Source organism: Mesocricetus auratus, unplaced genomic scaffold, assembly GCF_017639785.1.
Source record: "Mesocricetus auratus isolate SY011 unplaced genomic scaffold, BCM_Maur_2.0 Super-Scaffold_2245, whole genome shotgun sequence".
Classification (NCBI taxonomy): Eukaryota; Metazoa; Chordata; class Mammalia; order Rodentia; family Cricetidae; genus Mesocricetus; species Mesocricetus auratus.
Genome location: NW_024429180.1, coordinates 50,544,329 through 50,562,642, shown reverse-complemented (window position 1 = coordinate 50,562,642; position 18,314 = coordinate 50,544,329). Strand labels below are relative to the sequence as shown.

General features: G+C 53.1%; 3 protein-coding genes across 10 annotated transcripts in view; all 3 read right to left on the bottom strand.

Moving 5' to 3' along the window:
* The window catches only part of Dmtn (dematin actin binding protein), a 29,629-nt gene extending 28,813 nt beyond the window's left edge, over positions 1–816 (bottom strand). The window contains exon 1 of the mRNA XM_040733376.1: positions 669–816. The gene's annotated coding sequence lies outside the window, so the exon portion shown is untranslated. The remainder of the gene's footprint in view (positions 1–668) is intronic.
* Positions 817–1,592: 776 nt separating this feature from the next.
* Fgf17 (fibroblast growth factor 17) lies at positions 1,593–6,649 on the bottom strand. 2 transcript variants are annotated; one of them, XM_005070983.4, is made up of 5 exons: positions 6,615–6,649; positions 6,421–6,457; positions 3,592–3,769; positions 3,273–3,379; positions 1,593–1,886 (listed from the first exon to the last, which is right to left on the bottom strand). In XM_005070983.4, exons 1-5 carry the CDS (start codon positions 6,647–6,649, stop codon positions 1,593–1,595), a joined length of 651 nt encoding a protein of 216 aa, XP_005071040.1. The 2 variants fall into 2 exon arrangements, with proteins under 2 accessions (XP_005071040.1, XP_021083364.1); XM_021227705.2 differs by having other exon boundaries at positions 3,592–3,736.
* A 5,447-nt stretch (positions 6,650–12,096) lies between these two features.
* On the bottom strand, positions 12,097–18,314 carry Npm2 (nucleophosmin/nucleoplasmin 2). 7 transcript variants are annotated; one of them, XM_021227697.2, is made up of 9 exons: positions 18,170–18,314; positions 17,654–17,823; positions 17,455–17,540; positions 17,240–17,362; positions 15,251–15,344; positions 14,113–14,273; positions 13,885–13,922; positions 12,444–12,477; positions 12,097–12,370 (listed from the first exon to the last, which is right to left on the bottom strand). In XM_021227697.2, the coding sequence occupies exons 1-9, from the start codon at positions 18,196–18,198 to the stop codon at positions 12,308–12,310; spliced, it is 798 nt and encodes a 265-aa protein (XP_021083356.1). In that variant the 5' UTR covers positions 18,199–18,314; the 3' UTR covers positions 12,097–12,307. The 7 variants fall into 7 exon arrangements, with proteins under 7 accessions (XP_021083356.1, XP_021083357.1, XP_021083355.1 ...); XM_021227698.2 differs by having other exon boundaries at positions 17,654–17,807; positions 18,170–18,312; XM_021227696.2 differs by having other exon boundaries at positions 17,654–17,832; positions 18,170–18,299.

Below are 18,314 nucleotides of genomic sequence, written 5' to 3'. Positions count from 1 at the left end.
AAGCAACCTGGTGAAAAGCAATTATGACGAGCTGGAAGGAGAATGTCAATCCTAGGCCCGCAGGACCTCCCCTCTTGGCTGTTGTCGGCTCCACCTTCTAAATGGCCCAGGGTTGGCGGGTCAAGCCCTGTTTCAGCTGAGTTGGTTCTGTCTGCCGTAGCCCACCTCCGCTTCAGACTAAACCAGCGCCCGGGCCCTACAACTTCTGTCCTGGACTTTTTGAAGTAATCTTGGGAGAAGTGGGAAGAAGGTTGGCCTTCAATCTTTTTCATCTCTCTTCATAATACTCCTCCCCAACATTTTCTTCATGGGGGAAACTGAGGCTGAAGATTCCTTGAGCAGAAAGGCGGGACTGAGGGGAGGGTCCCAGACACAATAACCTCCCCCTTGACAAGATTAAAAGCCGGCGCACCGTAGGAAAGGGCGGTTTTACGGCTTCCACCCCCGGGCACACCTGGAAGCCTCTGGGAAAGCCCACCCCAGAGGCTCGGTGGGGGCTGGGCGCCTCCCCCTCCACTCCCAGCCTGCGGCCGACTCTAATTGAGGCTCGCCCTCAGGTGTGGCCCCCGCCTCCGCCCCCAGTGGGGGCCGGGGAGAACAAGGGGACACATTCTCGCCCCCGCCCGCTTCCGCTCGTCCCAGACCTCCCCCCCCCCAGCCCCGCTCACCGGAAAAAAGCAATCTTGCTCCCCGCGAGGTGACTCCTGGCGTCCCCGGGCCGCGCTCCTGCCACCACCCCCCTGCCCCGGGCCTGGGCCCCAAAGGACGCCTGTCCCGGCCAGCGGACACTCAGGGCCGCGCCTAGGGGTTGGGTTTTCTTCTCTCCTACAGGTAGCAGGGACGCGTCGCGTGAGCCTGGACATCGGAGCCCGCGGAGGGAGGGGCCGCCAGTCCCCGGGCCCGGGCGCGCCTCGGCCTCCCCGCACCGCACCGCGGGACCCGCGGGCTGCAGCGCCTGTGTGCCCCGGCCCCCATCTTCCCCAGCTGGCGCCTGGCCTCTCGGTGCCGCCAGCACCAGACGCTTTGCCGTTGAGTTCTGTGCTCTGATTGCCCACCTTTCTTCAGCGGACCCGGTTGCAGGAAAATGGTTTTATTCTGGGGCTTGGGATGGGGAGGCAGGCCTGGGGCGAGAAACGGGAAGAGTGGCTTGGCTTTGTTTCTCTCTGTGTCTCTGGAAACAAAACCCAAAGTGCCTTCCTACCGTCTGGTCAGGAGTTTGGGTGTCTGGTTCAAACTGAGCGAGCCTCTGGGAGCAAGATTTGAGAACTGTTCTGCAGGGCCTGAAATCTGCTGACCTGCCCACTTGCCAGGCAGACGCTGGGAGGCAGGCATTTTAGGTCAGGGAGACCCTACTGCTTCTCCTAGGATCTGCCCCTAGCCTCAAAAAAGCCAGTTCCAGAGTGTGGTGCCCACCCTGGGGTACGCAAGTACTGTCTCTTCCCAGCTGGGAATCAGATGTTACATGCCCTCAGGGTCCTTGGGGGTCTGACTCCCCACCTTCCACCCCAGCCCCCATCTTTGGATGAGTTAGAGAAGAGAGAGAAGGCTGCCGAGGGGCATCTACCCGGCAATGCTCGCCATGGCCTCCCTGACTACGTCTGGGGCTGGGGCCTCCGAGTACGCTTGGTCCTGCGGGTGGGGGCCGAGCCCACGAACTCGAACTGCTTCTGCCTGTCCGCATGGTTGGGGAAAGGCAGCTGGCCCTGGTAGAGACGCTTGATGAAGTGGGCCTCCCGCTGGTTCTGGCGGCTTCGGGAGGCCTGGCGTGGCCGACCCTGCCGAGTGAAAGCCATGAACCAACCCTCATGCCGGGCGTTCTGGAAGGCTGTGTAGTTGTTCTCCAGTACGATCTCGGTGAACACGCAGTCTTTGCTCTTCCCACTAGGCTATGGAAGAAAGGAGCAGAGGAGGGGAATTTGTCCACTCACCCTGGCTGAGTTGTCGGCCTTTGGGCCTATTTTTGTAGGACCCATGTATGAGCCAGGAGTAATTATGCCCAAGAAAGAGTCAGGTGACCATTGCTAGGGAGGCAGCAGTGAGCCGTGCACACAGGCTGTGTTTGGAGTTAGACGTGAACTTAAACCATTCGGCATTTATGTCCCTTGAAGAAGCCTTGAGAAAGCACTGAACCTCAGTTTCCCCAATGCCCAAAAGGAGAGTCAAGATCAGGATAGTGTGTAATTCAGTGCTGGGGGGGGGGACGGGACGTGCACATGGCTCATGAGAATTCCGTGCTGTCTGGTGAAAGCTGTCACAGGGTGGAGAGAGGGATCAGAAAGAGCCGCTGGACACTTGACCCCGCCCACATGCCTTGCCTTCTTACCGGTGAGAAGAGAGAATGCCTGCTGAGCACCAGTCAGCTCTACAAGCCCAGACTGGGCAATTCTAAAGGAAGCGCAGTGCTCTGTGCCCGCAGTGCTTTGGGGCTTTACCAGTAAGTGCATTTTGCAAGTTCCCGTCCATGGACCCCACTGGACTTGGGAGAACTACATAGAGGTTAGGGGGCTAGAGAGACCGAATGGTTATAATCACTGGGTGCTCTTCCAGAGGCCCAGGGTTTTGATTCCCAGTACCCACATGGAGGCTAAAAAGTGTAACTCCGCCCCCTTCCGGATTCTACAAGCATATGATGCATAGACATACTTGCAGGCAGAACCCCTATACGCATAAGAGAAAAATATTTTTAAAAATTAGTAGGAATCTGGAGAGATGGCTCGGTGGTTAAGAGTACTGGCTGCTCTAGCAAAGAACCTGGGTCCAGTTCCCAGCACCCACGTGGCAGTCAAAACCATCTTTATGTTCAATTCCAGGGGATCTGATCCCTTCTTACCTGATGGGCACCAGGCACACATGTGGTATACAAACATACATGCAGATAAGACACTAATACACATAAAATAAAAATAAAAAATCTTTACAAAAATTAAAAATTAGCTAAAGATTGGGGGATTGGAGTGGTTGTCAAGACACTAAGACTTTAGCTGGGCAGTGGTGGTGCACGCCTTTAATCCCAGCACTTGGGAGGCAGAGGCAAGCGGATCTCTGTGAGTTCAAGGTCAGCCTGGTCTACAGAGTTCCAGGACAGCTAGGGCAGTTACGCAGAGAAACCCTGTCTGGGGGAGCTGGAAATAAAACCTCATCCTGTGAAGCAGGGCCTCAGCTTTAACCAGATGGGTAGGTCAAAGGCAGGAGTGAGGTACATTTCTGTGGCCATGCCTCCCCCTGCCCCAGTGGGGAAGACACATCTGTCTGCCCCGCGTCCCAGGTCTCACCTTCCCGATCAGCTTGCCCCTCTTGTTCATGCAGATATACTTCTCGCTCTCCGCCCCCTTGATGCGGACCCGGCTGCCGAATGTATCCGTCTCCACGATGAGCTTGGCTGTGATGAGGGAAAGGAAGAGAGACCTTTGTCTATTGGCTGTTGGCTCAGGGATGTGCAAGGGTTCCCCCAAGCAGTCTGCCCTTGCAGGACCAAGAGGCTTGCTTTCTCTACCCACCATACCCCAAGCTGCCTAACCCGGGAGCTGGGAAGAAACCAGGAGACCAGGCTGGGCAGGGTACAAGTGGTCTGGAGCAAGGGTCAGGTCTTACCAAACTTGTTGCCATCCTCGGCAGTGGCGGAGATGCGACGCCCGGTGACCTGCACGTGCTTGCCACTGGTCCGGCTGTAGAGCTGGTATTCACGGATTTGCCGCCTGCTCAGCTGGTCAGTCATGGCGCCCTGGTCCCTCACGTACTGGTTAAAATTAGGAGACGGGTGATTCTCCCCCTTTGCGGTTACCAAGGGAAAAATAGTGTCAATTTGCTTTGGGTGACACCACCATTGGTCCATCTGGGGAGAGGGGTAAGGAGGCAAATGAAGTAAGGCTGGCTGTGTGTCCTGTAGTGTAGGGTACAAGGTGGAGCCTGCCTATGTCCATGATCTTCCCAGGGTATCGCATGAACCAGTTACGGCTTTTGGGGACTTGTGGCTGTCAGTCTTGGGAAACAGTGAGACGGCATGCATCTGCGATCATAACAGGTTGCTAGAAGAAATCTTCAAGGTTGTGTGTCCCGTTCCCATGTTCTATAGAACAGGTACATATGGACATGTAACTCACAGCCAGAACTCCTTTCTCTTTCTTGGGGTCTTGTTCAATTAATCAGAACTACCAGATGGCCCCGCCCCACCCCACTATCGACAACACACAGAGACAATGTGTTAAATACATTGACTTAACCACTGGAGGGCATTTGGGGTCTCTTAGATTCTTATCCAGAGTGTCCTAGAGGATCTTCAGAGAGGGAGAGAGAGAGACAGAGAGAGAGAGAGAGACTTCCCAGGTGTAGGGAGGTAGAGGCAGCAGTTGAAGGTGGTACCAGTGGCTGCTCCCGTGGTCCCCTCTGGACTGGGGCAGTTACCTAGGTATTTAGTGACCTGCCTCCTTAGCTGGTGAAAGGCGCCATTTCCACCATACACCAAGCCTGTCCAGTACCACATCTCCACACTGGGGCTTGCCTTATCCAGCCTTACCTGAGTGGGACAGAAACATTACTTACTGCCCTGTCTCCTCCAAGGTGCTGATTAGGGTGACAGTTGCCGGCTGCGGGTTATAGCCTCACCTCAGCATGCAACCCTTCCTGGTTCCTAATGCTCAACTATGGTTATCTCATACCTGATCCAAGACCGAGCTAGTCCCATCCCAGCTCAGAATGTATTAGGGGTCATTCTCTTAGACAGAGGGGTGGGGTATATCAGGGTGGTGGTGGTGGTGAAAACCGTAACATCAAGACCAAGGTATAACCTGCTCAGAGCTGACCCCTTCCAATTCTGTTATTTTCCATTCCTGGCTTCAGTTCCTAAAGGCCAAGAGTCACCAGAACTCTGGGAGAATAAGAAGATCTTAGGGACCTACCATGTATCCCCCGCTAGAGAAACTCGAGGCCAGCATCTGTGGTGGCAAATGCATTGATTAACCCTCACAGGCCTCCCTGCCAGGGGTGGGTTCCTGTCTGTCTCAGCCGTAGCCTTCTGGCCCAGGTTCAGGATGTCCGCCCCACTTGGCGGGCAGCCTTCTCTCCTGGCAGTCTCTTGCAGGTCAGGGGCAGATAGCAGCCCCCCCAAGCCCCCTCCTCTCCTTGTCCCCCTTCAAATCTTTCACAAAAGTAGCCCACGCCCTCCCCCACCCCCCACAGCCCACAGCCCACAAGTCCCTCTCCCACAGGACCTTGCCTATTCCTTTCATGTCCCCGCTGTGGGGGGACCTCCCCTTCCACCACCGTAGACAGCTGCTTGTCAGACAGCCCCTCAAGCATGGCTGCGCTTCAGCCCGTTGCCCCCCCCCTCCCAGGGGGGTGAGGGGGCACTTCAAGGGGAAAGGACAGCCTTGCCACCTTCCCTTAGTCCTGAATGGGGCCTCAGCCAGGCCATAAACGCCCAGGCCAGCGGCACCATTGTGCTAATTCCCTCTCCAGAACAGGTTGGACCCACCCCCAGCCCCCTCCCTGCCAGGCTGGGGGCTTTCTTCTTACTCTCCCTAGATGTGTGAAGCAAAAGGCCTGCAACGGAGCTAGAGCAACAGGGGGAAGGAAAAAGGGGGGTGTTGTCTCTCTCCCACCCCCCCACTGCTTCAAAGGCAGCCCCTTCCCACTCCAGAGAAAAGGCATTTACCTTAAAAAAAAAAAAAAAGTCGTCGCCAGTGGATGGGAAGAGAAACAGGCCTCTCTGGCCTGGGAAAGCCAGACCATCGCTCCCCAGAGCGGTTCTGGACCAGTGCATTTTAATAGCTGCGTTTTTATGGAGGATCACAAAAAACGACTGTGCCTTGCCTCTGGCTGGGGGCTTGGGGGTGGGAGGTGTGGGGGGTGTGTGGAGAGGTAAGCCCCGAATTCCCTCCCCGACAAACCTTTAGTCTTGACCTAGGAACTCTGTAGGTAATGAGTCTCCCTATCTGGGTGGATACTCTAACTGTGCCTGAGACCCTGGCCACCTATGGTCCAAGCATATTGGGAAGAGTAGCGGGTGAATGGACCAAACAAGTGGTTTTGAACCCAAACCCTTCAAGTACCTGCAGGCACAAACCTCACCTGAGCAAAGGCCTCCACTGGCTTCCAACTGCCCCAGGGCTCTATCTCTCAAGTCTAAACAGCACACTGCCTTTAACCATCCAGAAGGCCATCACCGAGGGATGGAGAGAGTGGACAGGAAAAGCCAGCATGGTGGTTAGGAGGGCCCAAGAGGCAAACCTCAGACCACCGGCCATCCTGCTTCAGCCTGGTCACCAACCCACCTTCTAAAATGATCCTCCCAACCTTAGCATGCTGGGTTCGGGGAGGTCAGTCCTGCCCTCCCCAAGGTGACATGGGAAAGGTGTGTGTGTGTGTGTGTGTGTGTGTGTGTGTGTGTGTGTGTGTAGGGGGGGGCTAGGCAGGGGTGCCTACCTGCGTTTGACAGCAGAGAATCAACAGCTGCAAGCACCTGTTTGGGGAGACAAGGCAGTTGCAGGTGCGGGCACCCCAGGGCACACCCGTCCCCCACCTTTGACTTGCCCCACCTGCCCGATGGTAGTCCCAGGGAGGTAGAATATCCCTGGGGCTGGAAATGGCAGAACTCCAGTCTCAGGCAGCACACTTACAGAGTAAGGTTAGGCAGCAGGCGGGCGGCTCCCATCGCCGGAGAGACTTCTTGGGGCGGTTGCCCCTCTGCCCCCCAAACTCAGGAACGGATGTGGGCAGGCCCCTGAGGCAGAGTTCCAGAGAAACCAAGGTCTCTTGGAGCCACAGGTTTTCGACAATGAAAAGAGACGGAGGGAAGGAGGAAGCTAGCCGAGGGGACTTGGGGGGGGCGTAATTAGGAGACTGAGGTGCGAGGTGTCCACCTTCCGGGCTAGTGAGGTTGCGAAGCCGAAGCTGGTCCGATTGGCGTACTCGCACCCTTGGGCTGCCGGCCTCGGGCGGGGGGTCCCCCAGGCGCAAAGGATGGAGCTGCGGGAGTGTCCTCTATCAGGAGGCTGGCCCCTGCGATCTCTTCTGATTTATTCCTGACCCGCACGGACCTGCCGGCCTCGGTGAAGTGCGGGGCGTGGGGCAGGCACAGGGAGGGAGGGAGGCGCCTTGCCCTCCCCCCTCTCAGGGTCAGCCGCTCCCGCCCTCAGGTTTGATGCCCCAACCTCATCTCTTTAAGAATGAGCCGCAGGTACCAAGCTGGGGCTGGGGTCTCGAGTTCTGGCTCGGGGTGGGAATTCCCAGAAGCAGCCTTAAAAGGAGGAGCCTCCCTCCAGGGAGCAGGGGTGGGCTTGGCTTGAGAGGCTGCTGGCTCGGTTTCTCTGCTGTCACCCCTTGCCATCAGGAAGGAGGGGTAAGGCTATGAATAGTGGGTGCAACAGGTTGAGGCCAGAGGTGGGGAGTCAGGTGTAGCTAGGGGTCTTGCAAGGATCTCAATGATCACAAAAATTGGTCTGAGACAGAGACCCCCCCCCCCCAGAAGAGTAGGAGTCACTTTTGCCTGCAGTCCCCTATCGGAAATTGGGACAGCCATAGACCATAGAGGCATCAGAGGACCAAATGAGATGACAGCGAACTATTGTGGAAATCCCTAAGACGTCTGGGCCTTATTTTGGGCTTGGGAACCAGCCTTAACCTTCCAGGCCCCCATGCACCAGTGTCCCCTAGCAGTTGCCTGGGATGTGTGCCCAGCAATATGGACATATAGCCCCTAGCCCCACGTAGCTGCGCACCCAAGCCAGCTAGTAACTGTAGTTGCTGATCGGAAACAGGCACACGGGGAGGTAATTTGCTTAGAATAAACCAGCTGGTGATTGAAGGAGCCACATTTCCAGAATCTAGGCTCTTTCAGTTCCCTGGAATTGTAACCTCATCCCCTAGGGTTCAGCCTGCCACAGGCTTTATTTTTATTATAGGGCCCAAAGACCATACTGTCTCTGTCTATCTGTCTCCAATCTCTCTCTCTCTCTCTCTCTCTCTCTCTCTCTCTCTCTCTCTCTCTCTCTCTCTCTCTCTCTCTCTCTCTCTCTCTCTCTCTCTCTCTCCCTCTCTCTCCTCTCTCCCTCTCTCTCTCTGTCTTCCCCCTGAGACACGGTCTCAGCACACAGCATCAACTGAATTGGAATTCACTGTGTAGATCAGTCTTGCCTCCAATTCACAGCCACCCACCTGCCTCCATCTCCCAAGTGCTGGGATTAAAGGTGTGCACCACCGAATTTGACGGGTTTAACTAGATTGTAATGTGACAGCCGAGGCTCTGAAAGCTGGTGACCAGGTCTCTCTCTACAGAAAGGTGGGCGGGTGGCGAACCAGAAGGAGGAGCGATTTGGGACGCACTTCGTGTCTGGATGAGGTCTGACTCCCTGGAGTTCACAGAGCAGCACCAAGATGGATTTATTTTGCCTTTTAAAGAGCTGGCTGGGAAGGTGACACTCTAGCTTCCCTCTCACCTCTTTGAGTTCCGGCAATCCACAAAGTGGTCTGCCATTTTGCTGCCCCCTCCCACCCCTAAGCAAGCTAGTAAGCTAGCTCCCTGACCAGGGGCTCCGCTGGCTCTGGAAGCCAGACCTGTAGAGCTCCGCCTTCTCTTCTGCAGACTCAAAATGGCTCTGCAGGGGACCCCGGAGTGGATTTGAAGAGGTGTTTGAGAAGGTGGGAATTACTAGGGATTTGGAATCAAATTTAAACAAAGTTAGAACTGGGGGCTGGCTGGGGTCGTGGCTTAGTTGGTAGAAGGCTGGCCTCCCATCCATGACATCCATGACGTTTTGGGTCCCATCCTCAGCACTTCTTGAAGTAGGTGTGTTTGCATGCCTGTAACCCCAGTACTCCAGAGGTTGAAAGCAGCTGGGGGATCAGTTCAAGGTCATCATTATCCTTGGCTACACAGCAAATCTGAGGCCAGGCTGGGATATGAAACCGTATCTTCAAAAAAAAAAAAAAAAGGTCAGAACTGGGCATGGTGGTCACGCCTTTAATCCCAGCATTCTGGAGGCAGAGGCAAGCAGATCTCTGAGTTTGAGGCCAGCCTGGTCTACAGAGCAAATTCCAGGCTAGCCAGGACCAAACAGAGAAACCTTGTCTTAAAAAACAAACAAACAAACAAACAAACAAACAAACAGTCAAAACTAGAAGGTGAATGATACCCCATGTCTAACAGAAAGTTACTGTGTGGCTGGGCCCAGTGCCCAGCATAGTACAGTGCAGCACACAGTTTGATACTCTTAGACGGAGCTCCAGCCCGCTCATCTCTCAGCCCCTGCTGGGCACACCTCCCCTTCCCCCCTCCCATCCTTCCCACCTTCCATATTCTCCCCCCCCCCAAAGTCAGGGTTTCTCTGTGTAACAGCCCCGACTGTCCTGGAATTCGCTCTGTAGACCAGTCTGGCTTCAAACTCACAGAGATCTGTCTGCCTCTGCCTCCCCAATGCTAGGATTAAAGGTGTGTGCCACCACTGCCTGGCTAATGATTTTTATTTTATGTGCATTGGTGTTTTGCCTGCGTGTATGTCTGTGTGAGTGTCAGATCTTGGCGTTTCAGACAGTTGTTAGGCACCATGTGGGTGCAGGGAATTGAACCTGGGTTCTCTGGAAGAGCAGTGTTCTAACCACTGAGCCGTTTCTCCGGCCCCCACCTCCACATTGGAGACTCAAGCCAGTCTCTGCCTCTTCGGGGAAACTTGCCCTTTCTCTCCTCAGACTCACAGGACCTCATTCTCACACCCCCACTATCCCAAGGCGGGCTCGCAGGTCAGAGGGTGCAGACGCATGGAGGAAACAGCTAGAGCCTTGGAATTCAATGGTGATGGTGTCAGTTGGAAGCAGGGACAGGCATGGGCCATCAGTTCCTTGTGCTCTTGAGCTCATTTGTCAGGAGAAAGTGAGAACTACTCAAGGGTTCTGAGCCTGAGCACCTGTTTCCTCTCACTGGGGACAGGGCCTATTGTCACTCGCTGGCTAGCCCTTAGTGCAGCTAAGTCTCCATGGTAACAGATGCCAGTAGTGAAATTTGGTCTTGAGGCTCAACCAAAGTCTGGTACCAGAGGGATATGGGGTATCCGGCTTTATGTGACGTATCCTTGATGTCTTGTTCCTTGTCATTTTGCAGGCCTAGCTTTCAGATTTGCTCTCTTACTGTGGGGGGGGGGGGGCGTAGCAGACAAGAGGGAGGCAGCTTCGAGAATGGGGATAGGGACTGGGTTCTGGATCTGATCTCCACCCCATGCTCTGTGACTTGAAAAGTTCATTTCTCTGGCTCCAGGTTCTTTTAGGAAAAGGGAATGACTGCTATCATGAATGTCAGTTGAGACAAAGGTCTCATGCTGCCAAGGAAGGGAAAGGGGGACAATGGCCCTCTCTGTGGTTCAGCCTCAGTTTACCTAAACTTTGGCAGGCTTTCTCCCTTGATGGAGTGAGCTGGGGGTGGGGGTGTTTAACATTTATGGGGGGGCTTTGAGAGGTGCTAAGCAGAGAGGTGGCTACCTCTCCACCCCTTAGTGCCAAGTCTAACACCCCCAGTTGGGGCTGTCTCACACCTGGACTTACAGCTCAGCTGCTGCGAGCACAGCCATCCACAGACCCGCCAATGGCCTCAGCCTAGCCACCTTTTTCCTGTAGGAACACGTGGGGGGGGCAAGGCAAAGGGCACCCCGAGCAATGTGGCCTAATATCTGACCCTACTGCAGGCCTGCAAGTCCAGTCAGGTGGGCACTGACGTACCTGCTGTTGGTCAGCCCCACGTGTGGACCTGGTGGACCTGTTATGTGCCCCTCTATGTAGAGTCTTGCCTGGGGCTGCAGGAGGGAAGAAATCCCTGCCGTGTCTGCATCTAGCCATGGATAGCTTTCCTCATACAAAGGACTGCACTCTAGCTCCTGCCCTCAACTTACAAGGTTTCCTGCATACCGGCAGGAAATCCTCCCATCAGCAGAGTGGTCAAAAGCCAAGGTTCTGAGGCCAGGCTCTCTAGCTCCCCCTCCTGCTCTGTGACTTGGGTGCAGACTGTTAGCCTCTGCTTTGGTTTTCTCATTTAAGAAGTGAAGCTAACATCACCCACTTCGGTATGGTTCGATGGTTAAAGGAGCAAGTCTGAGGACAGCATGTATAGCCTGAGCTTATAGCCACTGCTGCCGTGGCAGCCTTCCTTCTGGATGGACACTTGGAGCCTTCTCCTGCCTCAGATCAGCTGAATTCAAAGGAACAGTCTTGCTAGCTTCCCCCATCCCCTTCATGTCATCTGCCTGACCCAGAAGCCTCCTCAGTTCTCTTAATTCCCTGGTCTCCTTCCTCCAGAGCATCTTCCAGGAGCTGAAATCATGGTGTTGGCTTTGTGCTGCCACCAGGCTGCAGGTGATGTGAACGGGGTGGAGATGGGCAGCTAGCTTGGCTCTCCCATAGCTCTGACTGACACCAGCGAACCAGGTTGGCTGAACATCATCTGCACCAAGGGCCAAGGAGCTGAACAGGAGTTGAAGCAACTTCCTGGGACTCATACATGGGGGTCCTGGGCAGCTCTGTACCAGCTTGTTTCTCCCCTGGCCTCTAGGGATGCTGGGGGTGGGGCAGAAGAGCGTAGTGCAGATTCCTCCATAAACACGGTCTATGGGATTATCTGTGTCCCACTCAAATCAGGGATGTAGTCTCAGCCACCCCTCAGTGACTGGTTCCAAGGCTACCTCAGCATGCTAACAGGACAGAGCCAGAACCATGCAACAGTCACCAATGTTTTCCAACCATCAGCTGGTCTCACCCTGTAACAGGTCTGTGTCCTGTTAAGTCTCGTATGGGCCTTAGTCTCAACTGTAGTAGCCTAGGTTGTCCCCAGTGGTTGTCTCATTGGTGACAATTGCCTGATAAGAGCAGAGAAATGGAGCAGAGCATGGGCCTGGGTCAGGCCCTTCCTGGCAGCAAAAGCTGGTTGGAGCCTAGAATTCTGCATTTGTAAACCTCACTGCCCCAGCTCACCTTACAGGGCTGAGGCCTTCACTCAAGCCTGGGGTGGAAACCTAGGAAGAGCAACATGGAGCCAGTTTCTTGCTCTCGGTTGCCCTCTGCTGGACACAAGAGCTAGTGCAGCAACAAGGGGACCCACCCAAGGAAAAGGCAAAGGGAAGCTCTGATTGTGCAAATTTTATTGTGGCTTATGCATGCTTGTGGGGTTCTTCTCCAAGAGCCTCCTGAAATCGAAGGGCCAGGTTGTAGGGCTCCTGTGTGGCCCCCACAGCACCTTATTTACATTTAGATTCAGGTGGAGGGCTGGACACCTGAACCAGAGAACAGCTGGTAGACACCCTCCCTCGGACACAGAGATACCAAGGTGAGCGCCTCATTTCCTGGATGCTGACTTCCTAGGTTTGGGTGTAGCTTTCACCTGTGCAGATGGGGGAGACTGAAGAGTCGCCCTCTCCCCCTCCCTCCCTGGCAGTCTTCCCCAGGGCCAGCCCCAGCTTCTCATTGCTTACCTTCTTCCAGGGACTCTTGTCCTGAGGGCTGGGCCTGGAAAGGAATAGGGGCAGGGTGGGCAAGAGAGTTCAGCTTTAGGCCACAGCTGAGCCCTCTCATTAGCTGCACGAAGGAACAGAGTTGGGATAGTTCATCTAGACAGAGTGGCTGGCCCAGAGAGATGAAAGTGCAGGCTTGTCCCTCCACCTGGTCACCCTTCTGCTGTTCTGTCTACCCCTTGTGTTTAGTTTGCAGAGAAAGGATTGGACTTAAGTCTATGCATTCGAGGGAAACACTCCACCACTGAGCTATATTCCCAACCCACATTTGTGTCTTCATTTTTTGTGGTGGGGGGGAAGGGAACAGACTAGGTTTCCAGCAGCTAAGCAAGCCCTCGGCCACTGCGCTCAGCCTGAGCTTTGCTTATTCCCTTTTGGTTTTGTCCCTTTATGAGTGTGTTTTCTTCTTAGACTTCTATTGGTTTTCTTTCAGGTATAAAAAAAAAATCTTTCGCCTGGCAGTGGTGGTGCATGTCTTTTTTGTTTGTTGAGACATGTATGCCTTTAATCCCAGCACTTGGGAGGAGGCAGAGGCAGGCCTAGTCAACAGAATGAGTTTCAGGACAGGGCTACAGACAGAAATGTGGTCTTTTGTTTGTTTCTCGAGACAGGGTTTCTCTGTATTGTTTGAGGCTGACCTGGAACTCGCTCTGTAGACCAGGCTGGCCTTGAACTCACAGAGATCCGCCTGCCTTTGTCTCCTGAGTGTTGGGATTAAAGGCATGCACCACCAACGCCCTGCTTGCCAAGCTGTTTCTAAAATACAAGACATGAAATGAATATGAATCCATGCCCTGTTCTCTTAATTCTATCCCTTTCTGTGTCGTTAACATGCTTCCAAAGTCAACATATGTTCCATTTATCTTGCACCACAGAGAAGAAAAAAGAAATACCGAGGCACTGTTTGGTCAGCTCTTACTGGCAGACGTTTAGAATGTCACTATTTCCAGTAGTGCTGGGTAAGACCAGTGTGAGTTTGAGTGTAGATCTTGAAGTGTTTGGGGGGGATTACCTCGGTAGAGTCATGTCAGGATTGTTCTTGCTTCTCAAGGGCCATGCCAACCTCCAGGGCTGCTGAATCTGCGTGTGTGCATGTATATAAACACATTGCCTGTACCTGCTTCTCAGGACTAGCTAGCTCATAGAAGAGTTTTTGCTGTTTCATCTGGGCCTGGTATCCAGTTCCTAGGGAGGTTGGAGCACACCGATCACACATCCATTGCCTGCCAGGGCTATACAGTGAGCTTAAGGCCAGCCTGGGTAACTTACTGATACCTTGTCTCAAAACAAGCCAAACACAAAGTTTTGGGCTGTAACTCAGGGGTACCCTGTTTAACATGCCAGAAGCCTTGGCTGCAATCCTTGGCGGTGGCTGTGGTGGGGAATTAACAGCATGAATTACCTTACAGCCTCCTCCTCTTCTTTTTCTATCTTTTTTTTCTGGGAACAAAAGCCAAATGTTATTTGGAGAGTTAACCCCAAGATCCAGAACCAGAACACACTCTTGAGTACTGAGTAGTCCCAAATGAGACCTGCAGAACTTCAGGGGTGGTGGTCTTGGCTGGCCCCAAATGCCCAACCTGGGAGACCCAGCTCAGACCCTGGTGGCGGTCCATTCCTTTTCCCCAACCTTAGCCAAGTTTGCCTGCTTCTGGGGAGCCATCCTTTTGGTTTGTTTGACAGGTGTATCTTCTAGTGATATATCCACATCTTCATCTTCATCTTCTTCTTCATCCTCCTCTTCTTCCTCATCTTCCTCTTCGTCTTCCCAGGGTACGGGGTCTGAAGTCTCTGTAATGGTATGGGAAGTAGGCAGAATAGGGCAGGATGGGTAAAAACCAGAACATCTGAGCTATAGGGTTAATGTGTAGCTCCTCCCCCACCAACCCTTTCTGTTCTAAGTTTATCCCCAGGCAAGCACTGGACTTGAGAGGGTTCACATTCTACAGCGAGTCATATCCTTTCTGTCCCTTCTTCCAAAGTAGGGGTCAGGGTGAAGCAAGGGACAGGAAATCTCCACGGAGGCTAAGGGAAGGAGGGCAGGCAGGAGGAGGATGTGTATGAGTTGGGTGATATAGAAGTTGGGGCTACAGTATAGCTTGACCCCCAAAGGTCCATGCACTAGAAACTTGGTCTCCAGTGTGCCATGCTGAGGTGGTGGAACCTGTTCAGAGGTGAGGGCTAATGTGAGGTAGGTTTGTTTGTTTTTTGAGACAGGTTCTGTGTAGCCCTGGCTGTCCTGGAACTCACTCTGTAGACCAGGCTGATCTCAGACTCAGTCAGATTCACCTGCCTCTGCCTCCTGAGTGCTGGGATTAAAGGTGTGTGCCACCATCACCAGGCTGTGAGGTAGATTTTAAAGGTGCCGAATGGCAAGTTGCCTATGTTGTGGACCATGTTATCACGATAGCTTCCTGCTTACTAGTAGTCAATCTTTGAAATGCTCCCAAGTACTAGTTATAATTAAGAGCTTCTCTTTTTGTAGAGAGGGTCTTGCTATGTAGCCCAGGCTGGCCTTGAGCTGGGATCACAGGCTGTGCCGCCATGCCCAGCTTAAGAGTCTTGGAAGGTTCTCTGAAGTTGAAACAAGGGCCACACAACTCTCATGATACACCTGAGGCCCATTAATGACAGGGAGACAAGTGCAGAGTTAGGGCTATAGCCTTCTTTCTAGTTCAGGTCACTGGCAGTCATTTGCCTCTGGAAGATCGATAGAAAAGAGTCAAGGATCTGTTGAGGCTTCAGGGGTCTACAACACCTCAACTTACCATAGGATTCATGGCCACTGAGGAACACAGGTCCTGAGCCAGCCCGGAGCCGGAAGGTCACTGGAGGATTAAGCTCCACGCCCGTCACTGTGACCTGTGGTGGGAAGGGACATCAGAGCAATGTAGAAGACACAGGCAACTCAGTCTAGCCCCTGGGAGGGGCTAGTCACACAATGCTGCCATCCCAGCATTGAGGAGGCAGCGGCAGGAGGATTTTAAATTCCAGCCAGTCTGGGTGACGTGAGTGAGATCATCTCAAAATAAAACCCCAAATACACAAGTAACCCTCTTCCCAATGTGACTACATTCAATACATCTCTTTTCTGATTTTTTTTTTGTAGTAAAAAAGAAAGTCAGTGTGATGCACAGCTGTATCCCAGAACGTTGGAGGAGGGACAGCCAGGGGGACCACTGAGAGTTTGAGGGAGTCTGGGCCACAATAGATTTGATCTCAAAGAACAAGGAAACAAGAAACAAGAGGAAAGGAAGGAAGCCCGATGGTTCAGCTGGTGGGATGGTTCGGTGAGCAAAGGCACTTGATGAACAAGCCTGGCAGCCAGAAGGCTTGAGGAGAGAACCTGCTCCACACAAGGTTGTTCTGATGGCCATGTGAGCGCTGTGGCATGCATGTTCACCCTCACTTCACCCCCAGAGGAATCCTTAAGAAAGATGTCACGCAGGGCTTGGGAGGCAGAGATCTCCGAATTTGAGACTAGTCTGGTCTACAGATGGAGTTCCAGGGCAGCCAGGACTACACAGAGAAACCTTGTCTCAAAACAAAACAAGATGTCAACATATTAAAGTGCATTGAGAGGTCACACGATCAAGTAAGGAACCCAAAAGGCTCAAACTTTATTCTACCAACATAACGGTATGTTGACGGAATGATGGAGGGAGCACCTGGGTCAGGGAGTCAGGAACATCTGAGGAGCTGGGCAAGGAGGGTTGGCTACTAAGAGCACGCTCTTCAACAGGAGCCAAGTTGAAGTTCCAGCACCCATATGGTGTTTTACAACCACCTGCAACTCCAGGTTCAAGGCCCTCTTCTGGCCTCTGTGGGAAACAGGCATGAATGTGGTGTGCAGACATACTGTAGGTAAAACACTCATGTAAAATAAAAATAAGTAAAAAAAAATCTTTTTTTTTTGAGACAGGTTTCTCTGTGGCTTTGGAGGCTGTCCTGGAACTAGCTCTTGTAGATAGACCAGGCTGGTCTCGAACTCACAAGATCTGCCTGCCTCTGCCTCCCGAGTGCTGGATTAAAGGCATGTGCCGCCACTACCCAGCTCCCAATTTTAATCTTTTTAACTTACAAGCTCAGTTTTAAGTCAGGGAGTATTTGTAACTATACCAAAAGGCCTAACCCATGGGGGCAATGCAGGAATGTTATAGGAAGGGGAAAAGGCCCGGTGTGGTGGCATACACCTATCATCCTTGCACCAGGGAGGAAGAGCAGAATATTTATAGGTTTGAGGCTATCCTGATACAACACCCTGTCTCAAACAAACCAGGGCAGGCGAAATAACTCAGCAGGTAAAAGCATTTGCTGCATAAGCCTGGCAACCCGAGTTTGATTCCTGGAACCCACAACAGGAAAGACTCAACTCCTTGAAAGTTGTCCTCTGATTTCCACACGTACGTGAATACACACTATCTCTCCACCCCTCAGTGAATCTTAAAAAAACCTCCAGACTACAAACCTGTCATTATATACAAGCAATTAATTGTGACAGTATGAGATATACTACTAGAAGGAAGAGAATGTCCAGACACATAACTCACTGTTCGAGAGGGTATTTGGCTTGCTCACATATGCAAGGCTCTGGGAAGCAGGAATTGGGATGGATTCTCAATGTGGTCAAGGTTATGCTGCCTTCCTAGCATGGCTATAATAAGCCCAGGGCATGAAGGCACTCACATTCATGTCCAGACCCACTGAAGGATGACACCAGAGCAGTGGTGGCTTCCCTGGGTCTGAAGGGAACTCACCATAGGCAGGACGGAGGCCTTCAGTGAGGCAATGGTGACTGGTGATTTTCTGTCCTCCTGGTTTGCCGGGGGCACGATTTCCACACGATTCAGCTCCTCTTTGGCTTTCTCCCCCAAGCAGATCTGAGAAGGGTGACGGGAGAAAGCTGTTACCTGTTGAGACCAGAGAAATCACTCCTGTTCCAGCCTTCCTCCCCTCCTTGGGAGATACCCACTGTGCTGAGCAACAGTCTACAGCTGTCCTTCTTTTCTCCTTGGGGTCTAAAGGTGCAAGTCTGCTTCTCCTGATTGAGCTCACAGCCTGTATAGGGAAGAAGACACCATGGGGCTGGGAGGCTCAGGGGTCCCCCACATTAGGGGTACACTTCATCAGCAACGCCATCCCACCTTTGCTGGGAACAGCCTTACCCTTACCCCAGAGCATGGTCTTTGTTGTGTTTTCTGATCCACTGCTGGTGCTGTGGTGACTCATGGAGCTGGGTGGCTTGGTGTTGGGGCACAGAAGTGAGTCTGTGGTAAGATAGGGTCCTGGGCCCCTGCTTTGGAGCTCAGCTGTTCTCACTGTCTCCTGAGTAATACAGAAGCTAAGTCTCCTGTAAGGAAGGTTTGCTTGCAGCCTGGGGAATCCAATAGCCACTGAAAATTCCTAGAGGTCAAGTCACACTCCTCACACCCCCACCCCCATCCCAGGCAACTGACTGGAGGGAGCATCCCCAGATCTGAGACACAAAAACTCAAAACAGCAATGGAGAAAATAGTGATTTTTGTCTATCCAGGTAGGGAAGCTTGCTGACAGACTATATGACAGCCCCTGGGGCCCTCCGGAACCCCAGGGTGGAGAGGGAGGAGGCACCAGGTGTGTGTCCAGTGGGATCCGAGTCCCACTCATCCCCTGCTCAAGCTTACTGTGCTGCCAGTCATGGGTCTTACCTCCAACTGCAGGTCCTCACATCTGGCATGCGAGCTTCACATAAGGGCTAGCATCCCACACCAGGGTGTTAAAGAGCCTCGGGAAGAGAAAGGGAGGCGAGTGGGAGGTACCCAATTAGCCTTAAAGAACTAGCCCTTCTTCCTC